At 33.3% G+C, this 18,527-nt stretch overlaps 1 protein-coding gene across 1 annotated transcript in view; it reads left to right on the top strand.

Annotated features, from left to right (window-relative positions):
• Nucleotides 1-8,233, top strand: part of LOC134722748 (neurotrypsin-like) — a 29,627-nt gene extending 21,394 nt beyond the window's left edge. The window contains exons 5-7 of the mRNA XM_063586372.1: nucleotides 4,737-4,924; nucleotides 6,649-6,772; nucleotides 8,113-8,233. Coding sequence (XP_063442442.1) covers nucleotides 4,737-4,924; nucleotides 6,649-6,772; nucleotides 8,113-8,233 — 433 coding nt within the window. The remainder of the gene's footprint in view (nucleotides 1-4,736; nucleotides 4,925-6,648; nucleotides 6,773-8,112) is intronic.
• The last annotated feature ends 10,294 nt before the right edge of the window (nucleotides 8,234-18,527 follow it).

The raw sequence follows: 18,527 nt of genomic DNA, 5'->3' as shown, positions 1-18,527 counted from the left end.
TATGCATTTTGTAAGTGTAATGCATATAGAAGAAGAATAAAGATTCTTTAGTTTTTTGCAAAAAACCCATTTTTCGAATAGATAATGTTGTTCTTAAAGTATGCTAAAATTAGGAATTTTGGATCCTCAATGCTCTTCAACTTTGTACTTGTTTGGCTTTATAAATATTTTGATATGAGCGTCACTGATGAGTCTAATGTAGACGAAACGCGCGTCTGGCGTACTTAACTATAATCCTTGTACTTTTGATAACTATTTACACCACTGGGTCGATGCCACTGCTGGTGGACGTTTCGTCCCCGAGGGTATCACCATCCCAGTAGTCAACACTTGATGTTGACATGAATATCAATAATGTGGTCATTTTTATAAATTTCCTGTTTACAAACCTTTCAATTTTTCGTTAAACTAAGGATTTTCTTATTCCAGGCATAGATTACATTAGCCGTATTTGGCACAACTTTTTGGAATTTTGGATCCTCAATGCTCTTCAACTTTGTACTTGTTTGGCTTTATAAATATTTTGATATGAGCGTCACTGATGAGTCTTATGTAGAAGAAACGCGCGTCTGACGTACTATTTTTCTAATCTTGGTACTTTTGATAACTATTTACACCACTTGGTCAATGCCACTACTGGTGGACGTTTCGTCCCCGAGGGTATCACCAGCCGTGTTTACATGAATATCGATAATGTGGTCATTTTTATAAATTTCTTGTTTACAAACCTTTGAATTGTTCGTAAAACTATGGATTTTCTTATCCCAGGCAAAATTATCTAAGCCGTATTTGGCATAACTTTTTGGAATTTTGGATCCTCAATGCTCTTCAACTTTGTTCTTGTTTGGCTTTATAATTATTTTGATATGAGCGTCACTGTTGAGTCTTATGTAGACGAAACGCGCGTCTGGCGTACTAAATAAATATCCTGGTACTTTTGATTTCTATTTATACCACTGGGTCGATGCCACTGCTGGTGGACGTTTCGTCCCCGAGGGTATCACCAGCCGTGTTTACATGAATATCAATAATTTGGTCATTCTTATAAATTTCCTGTTTACAAACCTTTGATTTTTCGTAAAACTAAGGATTTTATTATCCCAGGCATAGATTACCTTAGCCGTATTTGGCACAACTGTTTTGAATTTTGGATCCTCAATGCTCTTCAATTTTGTACTTGTTTGGCTTTATAAATATTTTGATATGACCGTCACTGATGAGTCTTATGTAGACGAAACGCGCGTCTGGCGTACTAAATTAAAATCCTGGTACTTTTTATAACTATTTGCACCACTGGGTTGAAGCCACCGCTGGTCGCCGTATCGTCCCCGACGTTATCCCCAGCCGTGTTTACATGAATATCAATAATTTGGTCATTCTAATAAATTTCCTGTTTACAAACCATTGATTTTTCGTAAAAATAAGGATTGTATTATCCCAGGCATAGATGACCTAAGCCGTATTTCGCACAACTTTTTGGAATTTTGGATCATCAATGCTCTTCAACTTTGTACTTGTTTGGCTTTATAAATATTTTGATATGAGCGTCACTGATGAGTCTTATGTAGACGAAACGCGCGTCTGGTGTACTAAATAATAATCCTTGTACTTTGGATAACTATTTACACCACTTGGTCAATGCCACTGCTGGTGGACGTTTCGTCCCCGAGGGTATTACCAGTCGTGTTTACATGAATATCAATAATGTGGTCATTTTTATAAATTTCCTGTTTACACACCTTTTGAATTTTTCGTAAAACTATTGATTTTCTTATCCCAGGAATAGATTACCTTAGCCGAATTTGGTACAACCTTTTGGAATTTTGGATCCTTTATGCTCTTCAACTTTGTACTTGTTTGGCTTTATAAATATATTTTGATATGAGCGTCACCGATGAGTCTTATGTAGTAGAAACGCGCGTCTGGCGTACTAAATTATAGTCCTGGTACTTTTGATAACTATTTACACCACTGGGTCGATGCCACTGCTGGTGGACGTTTCGTCCCCGAGGGTACCACCAGCCCAGGAGTCAACACTTCGGTGTTGACATGAATGTCAATAATGTGGTTATTTTTATAAATTTCCGGTTTACAAACCTTTGATTTTTCGTAAAACTAAGGATTTTATTATCCCAGGCATAGATTACCTTAGCCGTATTTGGCACAACTGTTTTGAATTTTGGATCCTCAATGCTCTTCAACTTTGTACTTGTTTGGCTTTATAAATATTTTGATATGAGCGTCAATGATGAGTCTTATGTAGAAGAAACGCGCGTCTGACGTACTATTTTTCTAATCTTGGTACTTTTGATAACTATTTACACCACTTGGTCAATGCCACTGCTGATGGACGTTTCGTCCCCGAGGGTATCACCAGCCGTGTTTACATGAATATCAATAATGTGGTAATTTTTATAAATTTCTTGTTTACAAACCTTTGAATTGTTCGTAAAACTATGGATTTTCTTATCCCAGGCAAAATTATCTAAGCCGTATTTGGCACAACTTTTTGGAATTTTGAATCCTCAATGCTCTTCAACTTTGTTCTTGTTTGGCTTTATAAATATTTTGATATGAGCGTCACTGTTGAGTCTTAAGTAGACGAAACGCGCGTCTGGCGTACTAAATTAATATCCTGGTACTTTTGATAACTATTTATACCACTGGGTCGATGCCACTGCTGGTGGACGTTTCGTCCCCGAGGGTATCACCAGCCGTGTTTACATGAATATCAATAATTTGGTCATTCTTATAAATTTCCTGTTTACAAACCTTTGATTTTTCGTAAAGCTATGGATTGTCTTATCCCAGGCAAAATTATCTAAGCCGTATTTGGCACAACTTTGTGGAATTTTGGATCCTCAATGCTCTTCAACTTTGTACTTGTTTGGCTTTATAAATATTTTGATATGAGCGTCACTGATGAGTCTTAAGTAGACGAAACGCGCGTCTGGCGTACTAAATTAATATCCTGGTACTTTTGATTACTATTTACACCACTGGGTCGATGCCACTGCTGGTTGACGTTTCGTCCCCGAGGGTATCACCAGCCCAGTAGTCAACACTTCTGTGTTGACATGATTATCATTAATGTGGTCATTTTTAATTAATTTCCTGTTTACAAACCTTTGAATTTTTCGTACAAATAAGGATTTTCTGATCCCAGGCATAGATTACCTTAGCCGTATTTGGCACAACTTTTTGGAATTTTGGATCCTCAATGCTCTTCAACTTTGTACTTGTTTGGCTATAAATATTTTAATATGAGCGTCACTGATGAGTCTTAAGTAGACGAAACGCGCGTCTGGCGTACTAAATTAATATCCTGGTACTTTTGATTATTTTTTACACCACTGGGTCAATGCCACTGCTGGTTGACGTTTCGTCCCCGAGGGTATCACCAGCCCAGTAGTCAACACTTCTGTGTTGACATGATTATCATTAATGTGGTCATTTTTATAAATTTCCTGTTTACAAACCTCTGAATATTTCGTACAACTGAGGATTTTCTTATCCCAGGCATAGATTACCTTAGCCGTATGTGGCACAACTTTTTTGGATCCTCAATGCTCTTCAACTTTGTACTTGTTTATTATAAATTATTACATACACGATAAAATTCTGTTCACAGCAAATTAGAAAATCCTTCACGTATGCTGAACATATCAGGTTGGGTTTTTTAATATATGTGTTGTCAACAAATACATGCACTGGAAAATATCATTAAGTAAGGGGTAATCCGTAATATATGTGTAATTCAGGTCTCAGAAAGGGTATATACTGTGACATTCCCGGCTAAGGGCTTATATTCCCTTCGCCTTCGGCTCAGGGGATATAAACTCTAAGCCGGGAATGTCACAGTATATACCCTCTCTGAGACCTGAATAGCATATAATATCATAACATTTGAAGGTATACATATAAATGAAAAAGGTCATCTTAATATTTTAATATACAAAGTCACATGGTACAATGAAACAAACATTCGAAGCACATTTTTTAATGTTGTAATGCTACACTATTGTTTCAGATGAGGGTGAAAATATGATGTTCCGTAGTTGTCGCTTGTTGATGTCGTTCATAGGGTTTCTCGTTTCTCAACTTTGTTTTTTTCATGTTTGTAAATAAGACTCTAGATACATCTTTGTGGCCTCCATAGCTTGCTGTTCTGTGTTCGCCATGGCTCTGTATTGAAGACCGTATGCTGATCTATAATAGTTGACTGTGAATTGAATGGAGAGTTGTCTCATTGACATTAAAAAAAATCCTGCAAATTGTAAAAGTCAAATGGACAATAGGAGAGATTGATTGCATGCACATGTAAATAAATTAAATTAAATGTTATGTATTATATATTATAAATCGATATCATACTGAACAACGATTTGTTTTCAAATCAATTAAAAAAGGGGCCTTTTGAAATAGATATAACATGTATAAAGAGCCTTTTGGAAACAGATATCCAGAATTTTTTTGTTTAATTAATGATTGTAATAGTATTAGAACTAGCATTACAAATTGCAACTCCTCTAAAAAAACAATTTGTAAAAGATTTTCGAACAATAATTTAGGCATGTTGGAATGGTTCTTATTATTGATAATTGATTATTTACCGCGGAAAATTGTTATAGTAAACATAGCCTTTACATTTGAGTTATAAATTAGATATGCAACGTAAATGATTCGAAAACATAAGTTTTTGTTTCAATATTATATTCGATATTCGCATTTTATAGCAGTGGAAAATCCTTGGGCATAGGGGTAGACGATGGAACTGGTATAATATGGGTCCATACTGTGTATTGCAACGGGAATGAACGTAGATTGGTTGATTGTAGTATAAACTTTAACAAGTTTGATGGTAGTAGGTCATATTGTCGTCATACAAGAGATGTGGGAATCGAATGTTTTAGCGCATATGAAGGTAAATTTATATTAGTAATATATGTCAACATGTGCTATTTAGAACAATTCCAAACTTTTAAATGCAATTTTCCCCAATTTCGCTCGCAGTGTAATTGGTATGACAATGACGGTGTAAAATGTAGGTAGACCTGATTGTTTTTACTATTTTCAAATACTTAATTTACAACAAAAGGTTACTGCACTCATATTAGTGAAGGTAATTGATATCCTTCGTCAAATTAAAACTCAATTCTTCAGAGAACAATTGAAGGTCTTTTAACCTCGATAATAAGAATGAAATTAAAAAAAAAGATTTTTGTAAAATGTCACTCCTGGTTCATGTAATTTGTTATTTCAAACTGATATATAAAAAGAAAATGTATTATAGATACTTTACCACAGAATAAGTCTGAAATAGGCTACTTCCGGTTAAAATATGGTCATTTCCGGTTGACCTGATAAATGATGAAACGTCTACAACCAAATGCAGAAGCCTTTATTGTTTTATAATGAACCAGAAAGAAATTTTAGCAAAGTTGAAAACTAGAACGTCAAACTGACATTTGACCTTGACCTCAATTTCAAGGTCATAGGTCATTGATCTCATATCGAAAGTATTCAGGTTAATCACGTTAGGTTGTGGAGTAATACTGATTTCAAATACAAAAGGGGAAATAACTCCTATTAGGGTTGACCTAAAACACTTCGACTCAAATGGATTGATGTTGTGCCCTATCGTAATCAGTTATTTGGCAAACACATCATTCCATTAACTGTTAAGTATTCTTTTGAATAAATATAACAATCAAAATTCTAAATTCAAAACATGATCTTGACCTTTGATCCTGAACTAAGTTTCCCCCTGATGGTCCAAGGACTTCATATCACAGACTTTAAGCCTCTGCGATTTTTAATGTGTGCATTTATCCAACATATCACTTATTTTATTTTGATATTTTAAAGGGAAATAACTCCTTAACAGGTAATCCGATCACATCAGTTAAACTTAACCAAACATTTTTAAGAGTATACAAACAATTTGGTAAAATTAGTCCGTTGAAATCTTTTACGATTTCAGAGAAATAAAGATAACAAGAGAAAAGGACATGGGGAGATAACTCCTATAGAAATAAGTATTCGGTTAAAACCAGGTTTAACCCACCATAAATTCCTTTACAAATGTCCTGTACCAAGTCAGGAATATGGCCATTGCTATATTATAGTTCATTTCTGTGCTTGTTACATTTTAACGTTCTGTTTCCGTTGTGTCGTTTGTTTTTCTCTTATTTTTGAGTGGTAATTCACATTACTATAAGACGTGTCACGGTACTTATCTATCCCAAATTCATGTTCAAAATGTCTTCACAATTGATATTTTGTAATGTTTACCTAGGTAACACTGTTTTCTGCTGTTCTAAATTCGACGACGTATCCATGGATGTTTAAATGCTTAGCCTTAAGGAACAATCTTCTTTAATTCAGCACGGAAAGGTGCTCGTGTCACTTTTAAAATCACCATATTATAGAAAATCAGTGGTTATTCAATGAATTACATTTTAATTGTTGCTTTATAAAATGTAGATTTTCGCTTTGAACCTCCTTTAAATAATCTCTCATACTGGAGTAAAATACCAAACAAGTGATCGGATGAAATATTTCTGTTCCGTTTATCAAACACAACGAATATCTGGATACAATTTACTGTTCACTTACATGTTATTATTTTAATTTTTCTTTATTAAGGCCATGTACGTATCAAGTCAAGTGGGGGACTTGAAATATTTCATGACAACGAATGGGGAGCAGTTTGTAAGGAAGGCTTTGACGACACTGATGCTTCAGTTGCCTGCCGACAGCTTGGATACAGGTATGCAGCAATATTTCCTTTCAGAAAGCACGTTTCAATGTCTCCACTTACGTTGTCAATATTTTAACTAATGTTTTTTCTGGATTCTTTTATAGACTAAAGTCCAATTTTCTTGGGTAATGCAAAGTGAAAATGGAATTCAACCCTATGGCTTCATTAAAGTGCTAACAGAATTACGAATTAAAATTTAGTACTTTTTTTAGCTCACCGGGGCCCGAATGCGAGCTTCTGTCATCACTAAGCATCCGTCGTCGTCCGTCATCTGTCGTCGTAAACTTTTTAAAAAATCTTCTCCTCTGAAACTTAAGATATCTAGTTTATAAATTGTATCCAGAATTTTGATCCATCGACAAACATAGCCGACATGAATAGAAATAGAACACAGGGGTAAATTGCAGTTTTTCGCTTATGTCTCAAAAACTTAAATTTTAAGAGCAAATCTGACAATGGGTAAAATTGTTCAATTGGTGAAGGTCTATCAGTCCTTAAATTTTCAGACGAATCGCACAACCCATCTTTGGGTGGTTGCCACGAAATTTGTAGTTTTTGCATTTTGTTGTTGTTATTATCCTGAATGTTATCATACACAGATATAGCATCAAATACATAACAGTGTGGTCGACGGTAAAACGTTTGTTAGTAATTCACCCCGTATAATCCCGATACAAATGAATCCAGACGTTGACGCGTTCGAAGCGATAATCAGGACAACATTTGGAATGACAACAATTTCGAATGCCTCTCTAGAACTTATTTGAGTATATATAAATATGTCAATGTGGATGTTAGTTTATTTATTCGATTATATAGTAGTTGTGAGTTTAAGATGTTGCATAGAACGTTTGATAAAACTGATAGATGCAAAACGCATAGACATGGTGCAATTTCATACGTTTTATTAGATAAACAATGCTGAATATCTTTTCGTCCATACACCTTTGCGTATTAATACCTTAAGCAATAATAAATAACTATACGTTGAATTATACGTGATTTAAAATGTTCCCTAGAATTAAGAATAAACGCAATATCATACTAAGTAAGTTTTCTCTTACTGTACTGTTCGTTCCACCAAATGGGTCGCGTTCGTTGTGCGTTTTTGAATAATCACTGTACAGTTCCTTGACAAAAACCGTCACAAATCATTTTCTTGTCAAGGTATTCGAGATGGTGTCGGCGCCCTTTTTTTAATATTTTATTGTTAACGTTTATCCGTTTACTTAGTCAAAGTAGTTGAACTTAAAATATCAGTCATCCAAAGCCAAAGGAATGTTTCTATCGAAAATTGGGACTTTCAACGTTATTCCAGATGAAATGAACAGTTAATAAATATATTCCAGAGGAAATAAAGTTTCAAAACGTATAGTACAGTCAGTAAACTTTAATGACTTTCTTTCACAATTTGAGGCTCTTCCAAATGCCGATGTTGGTCCAAATTCGCCTAGACGAAAGCAGACATAGGAACTCGTTGAACTAAGTTTGCCGAAAGCCTTAAATGGCATTCCAACTGCTTTAATTTTTTTTAATTTTTTTTTACATATGAAGCTTTTTGATGGCCAGTGCTACAATTTTCCACCAAAGTTTAAATGAAGTGGGTATATACTATATAAAGCAATCATTCAAGTCCAATGTACAACATCTAACATTGAGGAAAACCTATACCATATAGTCGGCTATAAAAGACACAAATAAAAAAAAAAGTGAAAAAATAAAAACGAGAAAACTAACGGTTATATATTTATAACTTATGAATTATTTATTAAAGAAAAAAAAAATATGACAGATCTATATAACAAAGGAGTAATTTTAGTAACTGATAGTTATTTCAAAGCGAATTACAACTAAGAGGTAAATCATGTATCTAAATTATTAGTCAGTATATATCCAACGGTTTTAGGTAAAGACGTATTAAAACGCATGCACTTGTGTAATGCCAAATATAAGGAACAGTATCTAGAGAATGTGCGAAGTGTGCATATATTGTAATAAATCAATAATGTTTAGTGATGTTTTGATTTAACAGGTACAGCAAAATTTTATACATTGTAGCCAATTTTTTTAAAATTTTATTTTTATTTATGAAAGAATTTGGAAAGAGGTTAGATCTACTGGGAAATATACTTTTAGATTTGGTCACTTTTTTTCTTTTTCCGACAGGCAGTAAAACCTGATCGAAGTTGGCTACCTGTTTAGTTGTGTGGGATGTAAAAGTACGCAGTCACGTCCAGTTCTAATGGGAATATACGATCAAATGTCTCGTGTAGAGAGAGCATCACGCAAACTTCACTGTATGAACCCTTGCAAAAAACTTAATTAGAGGTCCTTAAATGGCCTGTTGAAAGGCAACATATGTGTCCTTATTCAATATACCTCATTTTATCCAGGGGCAGTCCAAACTTCTCTGACGTAATTCCGGAGGCCCTCCTTCCAGGACCTACATGTAGTATGTGTTGCTACTTTGTGATTATCCTGAACTTTAAGCAGCCAACAATTATCTATTACGTACGCGTGTCATTGACAAATAAAGGGGCCCAGAAATTGTTCAGTATCAACTGTGAAACGTTTCAATTTTTTGTTGATAACTATATATATTAAGGCATGAAAGAAGAATCAAAGCAAATGTATAAGGTTAGGTTGATGGTTGATGAATTATGCTTTGAATGATCGCATAATTTACCGATGACGCCAAAGGTAACCGGGGAATATATATGTGGTCCCTTTTGTCTTCTCCGAAATAAGTTAAAATTGAATGTAATGTACATGGGTGGATATAGACTTTATGGTCCTTAACGTACCAGAATTGCTAATTATTTAGATTTTTGCACCACAGTAGAAAGATTGTAATATTCTCAATTTCATCAAATTAGATATTCGGACGGGTGTGTCTGTATGCTTAGTCATATTTGCATCTGTCGAGATATTGTATTTTCCTACCAATTTGGACTTTCGTATACATAAGGATTTTTTACATATACAAAATACCTCCAAGAGTGTTTCTAGACACAACACAAACATACCATCTTTATAAGTTTGTAAATTTTAAAATATGAAATTTTCAATAATCTATTTTATAAAAACTATGAGGTACAAGAAACATTTAGTTTTGAATATTTTAAAATGCCAAGCACGTTTTATCATTGATATCGTCGTGCGTTTTTTTGATGTTTGTATATAAAAATGTCATATATTTGAAAAAACTTTTATTAACTAATGAGTATTAGGGCAAACAATCGGAAACCCGGTTGAAATAGAACAAAAGAATCGAAGCTCTTTGTTAGAGAAGGCGATAAATGTGTACTGTAATGTTTACTATATAGTGACAAAAATTTTAAAAGTTAATAGAAACAAACAAAATTACAATTTCCTTCTCAATTACGAAGTGTGTTATTCTAAAAACACCATTTGCATAAGTTTTCAATTTATCTAGTACATAGTTAAGCAGAACAATTAGATATCAAGTCGACGACATGGGTAACTTTCAAGTTGGATGAAAAAAATGCATTTCCTCCGATTTTTTATTTGTGTTTACCACGGACGGAACACATATCAATCTATCAGTTCAGTAATTTTCGTGTCTGCCCTTCCATTATCACTTGGGTAAAGCTGATGACCGTAACTGCATTCACGGTCATCCCAAGATGTCGGATGAAAAATTAGGTCAGTATTTGTATTGTCTGTTTAAGTGTTTTTATATCATTTTCTTTACAAAGCATACATTGGTACGATGTAAATTTATAAAAGATTCACACGGAAATCGCAAATTACTGCCGAGAAATGTGTATGAAGCAGGAAATTGGATTTGAAAAAATCGCTAAGATGACCGTAAATCGTGATTAAAATATTTCCAAGATGACCGTAACATATAACAAGGATGACCGTGATTGGTAAATAGATGACCGTAATTTGTAAAAGATGACCGTAATTTATTAAAGATTACAGTACCATTTTAAGGATGACCATCAATTCTAAGAAATATCCGTATTTGTAATTTACCGTTTTTGTATCAAATAGTAAATCGTGTTGTATAAGACTGCATTATCCTATAGGAAGAAGAAAACATACATTGTTCACCATGTGTAGCCTCAAAGTACAGGCCAACAGATTTTTATTTTATTTCTGAGATTCCTATTAATATCAAATAATAAATACACCTTTTTAAAAATGCCAAAGCATTTACACCCATTGACATTATATCGCTTCAACTACCATTGCAAGTATAGTCAATCATGTTTGCACCATATGGTCCCTAAAAAGTCAAACATTAACATAAGAACCCAACAGCTACGATGTCGGTACCTAAGAGCTACGATACCTGTATACCGCAGCTAGTCCACAAACATTTAGTTTTAGAAAGAAAATTTGCAATGAAAACACTGGTCATTCTGCATATCGGTCTGCACATTTCGGTTATACGCCAATTATTTTAGAAGAACAAAATTCACCTTAAATCTGTGCAGGGAAGATATAGCTAGCTCTAATTTTTGATATTCACCCCATATGTATCTAGTGTTATAAATTATGTATTTATATTACAGAACTTTTTTTGGTATTCCTTATTATTGGAAGATTTATATACACAGAAGTAGTATACCTAAACTGGCGACAAAGTTATTTTTCATTTTCCTGCATATATAATGAAAACCGTTTTTTTTCAAAAGTGATTATTTTCTAAGGGTTGCTAAATATTTCGCGCTGGTGTCTTGCCATGGCTTTGTTAGGACTTGTTTGTTGGCTTTTTGGCCTTGGATGTTTGTTCCTAATATTTTATTAACTATATATTTGCATTCAGATATCGCAGATCAAATTTATTGGTTCATAGTGTGTTAATTTACGTTTTTTGATTGAGTTAAGACTTTCAATTAATATATTTTATCGTGTCTTTTTCTATGTTGTGATGTTATACTATTGTTTCAGAAAACGGGAGAAGTTTTGGTACCATTAAAACGTTTAATCCCGCTGAAAATGTTTGCACCTGTCCTTAGTCAGGAATCTGATGTACAGTAGTTGTCGTTTGTTTATGTGATTTATACGTGTTTCTCGTTCTTTATATAGATTAGACCGTTGTTTTTTCTAGTTTGAATGGTTTTACACCAGTAATTTTAAAGCCCTTTATAGCTTGTTGTTCGGTGTGAGCCAAGGCTCCGTGATGAAGGCCGTACATTGATCTATCATGAATGTTTTACTTTTACAAATTGTTATTTGGATGGAGAGTTGTCTTATTGGCACTCACACCACATCTTCCTATATCTATATATCACTCACAAAATGTTCCTGAAATTTGAAAGTCAGTGGCGATTATGTAGAAGAAGAGTGCCCAACGGAATTAAAAAATGAATTTTATTAGATCGTTAGTTTTCTCGTTTAAATTGTTTTTTTATTGTTACTTAGGGGCATTTTATTGCTGACTCTGCGGTATGGACTTTGCTCATTGATGAAGGCCTTACGGTGATCTATAGTTGTTAATTTCTGTGTCCTTTTGGTCTCTTGTGGAGAGTTATCTCATTGGCAATCATACCACATCTTTTTTATATTTATGAACTACAGTGGAGATCACTTCTAACCTCTCATTAAATCTGTCAGAATCTGTCAGGAGAACTGTTCTAGGACAGTACGTAGAACTGTCAGCCTGACACCTTTAAGTCAGTTCTAGGTTAGAACTGTTCTAGCTAGAACTGATTTGGTCAGTTCTACCTAGAACTGATTTGGACAGTTCTACCTAGAACTGCTGACAGTTCTACCCTAGAACTGATTTGGACAGTTCTACCTAGAACTGATCCTGACAGTTCTACTCTAGAACAGTTTTAGTCAGTTCTACTTCTAGAACAGTTCTGATTACAAATTCTACGGCTAGAATTGATTTATAAATTCTACGGCTAGAATTGATTTATAAATTCTACGGCTAGAATTGATTTATAAATTCTACGGCTAGAATTGATTTTTAAATCCGACGGTTATAATTGATTTATAAATTCTACGTCTAGAATTGATTTATAAGTTTTAAGAACTCTTTGTCTAAATATAAAAGCTTCGGCAAAATAGCGATTAATATTATAAAGAGTTTTGCTATTTGCCGGTTTTATTTCAAATTTTTCGTCGGCAAGAGAACATGTTTAACCCCGTCATATTCTGCATGTATACGACTGTTTCAAGTCTGGAGCCTGTTATTCAGTGATTTTCTTTTGTTGATGTGTTGCATAAATTATTTGTTTTTCTTTCATTTTTGAACATAGATTAAGCCGTTAATATTGGGAAAAAGGGGCGGCATTTTTATTTCAATTGTTTTACATTTGTCATTTGGGGAGTCAGGATGGCTCATATTACATAAAAACATTATCTGACCTTAATCTTTGTGTAATATGTTATTCTGGCCCAAACCACCAGGGACGGATCCAGCAGTTTTAAAAGGGGGCGGGGGTCCAACTAAATGTCCTCATTCAAATGCATTGATCGTCAAAAAAAAGGGGTCCCCCACCGCTCTGGATCTGCCATTGAGCCACTATTAACTTAAACTAATCATATTTGATTTCATCATATAAATCTATATACATTTAGCTGCAAACTGCAGGAATCCAGTTTATCTTTAGGCAAGGATACCAATTATATTGGAAAACATTAATGATTTCAAAATTTTATTTGCACTCAATTTATAGTACTAGCATGTCCTCTTTTTATCTAAAATATTGAATTATAAACAAATGTGATATCTTTTTACAAGTAGTTTTCATACCTCGGACGGACCTGTTATACAAAAATCTTTTGACCGCATCAATCTTAACTGACCTTATTTGCTCTTTCTTCCTGCAAATCTATATAGCTGCACAGTAATTCAGTTATAAATTTAGGTAAAGAGGGACTGTAATATACAAGTTACAGCAATATTGGAAAACAATGACCTCAAAATGTTGTTCACATGAATTTAAAGTGCTAGCATGATCTCTTTTTATTCAAAGTATTGAATCGTAAACAAATATCAGTAGTTTTCATACTTCAGTCTGAGTCGTGTAATAAAATATTTTGACCGCACCAATCTAAACTGACCTTATTTGCTCTTTCTTTCTACAAATCTGCTTAGTATATAGCTGCACAGTAATTCAGTTATAATTTTAGGTCATGAGGGACTATAATATACAAGTTGCAGCAATATTGGAAAACAATGACTTCAAAATTTTGTTCGCATGAATTAATAGTGCATGCATATCCTCTTTTTATTCAAAGTATTGAATCGTAAACAAATATCAGTAGTTTTCATACTTAAGACTGAGTCGTGTAATAAAATCGTTTGACCGCATCAACCAAAAATGACTATTTCTTTTTTTTTTATGCACGTCTATATAGTTTGACAGTATATCAGTTATAATTTTAGGTCAAGAGGGACTGTAGTTTATAAATAACTGCAATATTGGAAATCAACAACCACAAAAAAAAATCGCATTGATTGAGAGTGCCATCATTTCCTACTTTTATTCAAAATATCGCATCAGAAACAAACATCAGCTAGTTTTCATACCTCAGACTGACTCATGGAACAAAAATATGTGTATGGGCAATAACAACCCAACCATAGAGCAGACAACAACCGATAACGATGGATTGTATAATTCAAATGACAGCGTGTCCTCTTTTTATTCAAAATATTGAATTGTTAACAAATTTCAGAAGTTTCGATATATCAGACTGAGTCATTTTAATAACAAAATTATTTGACCGCATAAACCAAAACTGAACATATGGGACCTTTTGTAGCTTGTTGTTTTCGGTGTGAGCCAAGGCTCAGTGTTGAAGGGCGTACATTGACCTATAATGGTTTACTTATTTTTAAATTGTTATTTGGATGGAGAGTTGTCTCATTGGCACTCACATCACATCTTCATGATCTTCTTATATCTATATATTCTTTATCATGTCAATATATATGGCTTCATTGTAAACCAATAATATTTCTAAGTCAGGACAGATATTGTATGATAAAGAGGACACCAAATTTTATCCACATCATTTTAGAGCGCCATTATTTCCTCTCTGTATCGATAATATTACTATTTAAGGAATGACTGTAATATTTTTTTCTGTCTATGAAGAAATAACATAAACAATTTGGTGCACACTGATAAATACGCGTAGCGGATTTTTTGACAGTGCGCACCACATTTTTTACGTTATTTCGAATAGACAGAAAAAATATTACAGTCATTTCTTATAATTTAATTCTAAATTTCATTTTAACAAAATGTTTAAACCTTGGCAAACCATAAAAAAATGTTGATGATGTTACGTTCACATGACTTACTTATGTCTATGGGTGTTGATAACAAAATAACGTCAGAAGACCCGTTACATCCAAACTTAAATTATTAAATATTGAACCGTCACAAAAGTGACTTTTTAAGTCAGTAGTTCATAATGTTTTTTTTAAACAAAACTATTTAACGGCATAATGATAATCCAACACTCACATGACTGATTCATATACTTTATTTTAAAATGAAAAGTACATGTTCATGTATGAGAAGTTCTCTTCTTGGAATATTATACTGACTATACTGTTAATATATAATTTGAAGAAGGACAATGATTGGTTTTGTTTGTAGCCTTACGTCCAGTGGCAAATATTTCATTTATGTTCAGATCGAGTATATTTTTCAGACTTTCAGGACTCCCAGATATTATTCATAATCGTTATGGATAAGTTTGGCAACGAGCTAATGCAAATGTACATAGTTTTTTTTACGTTTAACAACACTGATTTCAATAATCCCATAATCCATCCACTGTACGATTTTCGTTTGAACATTTGTCAAAACAGAATCCTAAATTATGAATGTAAATCCAAGGCAAAGAAGGTAAATTAAGATTAAATTTCCATGAATTAAATGCAGAGTTATCTTTATGAAGAGACTGTTAAAAACGGGGAACGAAGAAACGTAAACAATGATGTTTCATTTGCAATCTTATAAAAATATTTCTCCGATGAGTTGGATAACCTCCTATCCACTTCGATATTTGTACATGTTAATTGTAAAAAACAGATTTGGTCAGTTCTACCTAAAATGTTGGGATCAAAACTCCCAAAATCAATGATCCTGACAGTTCTGCCTAGAACTGATTTAGTCAGTTCTACCTAGAACTGATCCTGACAGTTCTACCTAGAACAGTTCTAGGGTAGAACTGTTCTAGCTAGAACTGTTCTAGGACAAGTTAGAACAGTTCTATGACAGATTATTCTGACAGTTCTAATGAGAGGTTAGAACTGATCTCCACTGTATTTCTAGATATTGAAGCACAACTAAATGAGATAGGGCGATACGAAAACTTCATTTCCGTATTGAAATCCATATCTAATGGAATATTTACTGAACATGTTGCTTTTATTTGTTACTGGATGTCGGAGGGTTTTATTCCCAGTCAACAATATCCTCTACAAAATATGTTCCAGAAACGCTGGCATTCTGGATTACTATCAAGAAACTGTTCAAGGGTAAGGGGTTAACTTTTTAGGGGTTATAAAGCTAAGGACTATCAGCTGAAAACGTACCAGTAAAACCAACTGAATGCAGAATATTTTTTGCAGTTCCATCGGATCCGGTGTTGTCAAGGGAATGTTTAATTTTTTTGGCAGATGTTAAGATTTTAATGTGCTTTCTCTGGATCCATACACATGGGCTCGATTACTGGATATTCATAATTATGTTTAATTGATGATTTTTTTTCAATTTTTCGTCGTATCGCTGTCAATTTGTATTCAAATTTAAATGTCGCTATCAATAAAATTAATATTTAATTATTTACGAGAATATGCAATCAACTATCATTGTCATAAACTCAAAATACGGCAAATAGTAAAAGGGGCACTAGCTGTCTAATTCGTGGTCACCGATTTGACTCAAATTTTCATATTTTATTTATAACAATGTAAAACATTTATTCAAACTATCAAAAGTGTGAAATAAGCAGTTTACAGAGCATAGGGACAATAATATGTAGTTTCGTTTCGTGTATATTTAGTCTAGACTCCATCTAATTAAATATTGAGTTGACCTCAGATGACCATATAAGTGATGTAAACATAAATATACTAATGATTAGATATAAATAGAATAAGCCAACACGTGCATTTGAATTTGTATATGTCTGTTAAATTTAATTTTATAGATTAAAATATATGTTTCTCGTCGTTTTTACATGTAGAAGAAAGAGTTTTAGTGGATCGAATAAGTCATCAAATGATTTGCCTTTGTTTTACTTTCAATGTTGACATTTCTTTTCTTTAAATAAACAGTACACATACAAAGCATGCGTTGTCCATCTCGAGCAAGGGGTTAAATTGAAGTTCACATGAATACGGGTGTAATGAGGTCGACTATTTCACTTTTATAATTGATTGAACAAAAACAAATCATACTTTAATTTTTTATGCATCTCGTAGCTAGTGCCCCTTTAAAAGAAATTGAGTAAATATATTTAAATCTGCTAACCGAGTCCCTATTGAGAAAAACTCATTGAAAAGCTATGAATATATGGATATTTCTTAGAATAGACGGTCATCCTTTAAAAGTTACGGTCATCCTTTACAAAGTACGGTCATCTTTTAACCAATTACGGTCACCCTTGTTATGAATCGCTGATCCTGTTACGGTCATCTCGATTATGATTTACGGTCATCTAAGCGATTTCTTAAACTCCAATTTCCTGGGGAAAATCTAGTCTGCCCTTCCACAAAATATTTAATTAAATTTTTTTTTAAATGTTTATGAATGTTAGAAAATTCCACCTGACAACCGATCAGACAATAGTTTTAAGGACAACCGATCAGACAATAGTTTTAAGTTGAATCAATGCAGACAAGATCAATTACTAATGCTCATTAGCTAGTTGATACATTTGTCTTTTAAAATACAACTGACATGGATCATAATGGTGCAATGTGGATAAATTTATCGGTTTCAAATAGAAAAATTGGAAGCGCGTCATCCCTACAAGCAAAAACTTAATGCAAACTATACTTTATTGTAGTTTTAACATGGGTATGCTTTATATTCGTGATTATTTTTGCCCGAGAGATATTTAAAAACTATTATAAAAAGTGTACTAGTTCAGTGAAAATGTAAGTCATATCTTACCCCTCAACAAAAAAATGAACAAAAATTAATAAACATACAAGACTAACAAAGGCCAGATGCTCCTTACTTGTGACAGGAGCAAAAAATGCGACCTTTATGATTTTGTAAAAAATGCATCTTTTTAAAATAATCGAAAACAAAATTGACTGTTCAATGGAAAAGTCGAATCATAAAAAGATGAAAGGTGCATTATAGAAACATATAAGCTGGTTTCAAAAGTTGACAACAAGATCTATTTTATAACTAGAGTATGGCCTAATACTGTTAACCTGATATAAATATATCTATAGCAATTCCCTTAACACGAAATATCTACATTGTGCATTGGGCTTATTTTGCTCTTTAGTTGGGTTGTTGTATCAATGACAATTCTATTCTCATTCTTATCATAGATATAACTGCATGTAAAACTAAGAATATGTATACAAATTCTTTCCAGGGATCAACAGGCGTAAGCTAACTATACATGTAGGTCCCCGTATGGCCTTCAACCATTAGAAAAATACACACTTCATAGAATGAAAGCTCCAAGAGGTCTTAGCATGAAAAAAAATTGGTCAGAAACATTACTCCAGTCAAGTCTTGATTTTAAATTACTTGCAAGTAAGTTTAAAGTCATAAGTATATAATCAATCAGT

The sequence above is a fragment of the Mytilus trossulus genome, chromosome 6 (assembly GCF_036588685.1).
Source record: "Mytilus trossulus isolate FHL-02 chromosome 6, PNRI_Mtr1.1.1.hap1, whole genome shotgun sequence".
Classification (NCBI taxonomy): domain Eukaryota; kingdom Metazoa; phylum Mollusca; class Bivalvia; order Mytilida; family Mytilidae; genus Mytilus; species Mytilus trossulus.
This window is presented reverse-complemented; position numbering and strand designations above follow the sequence as displayed.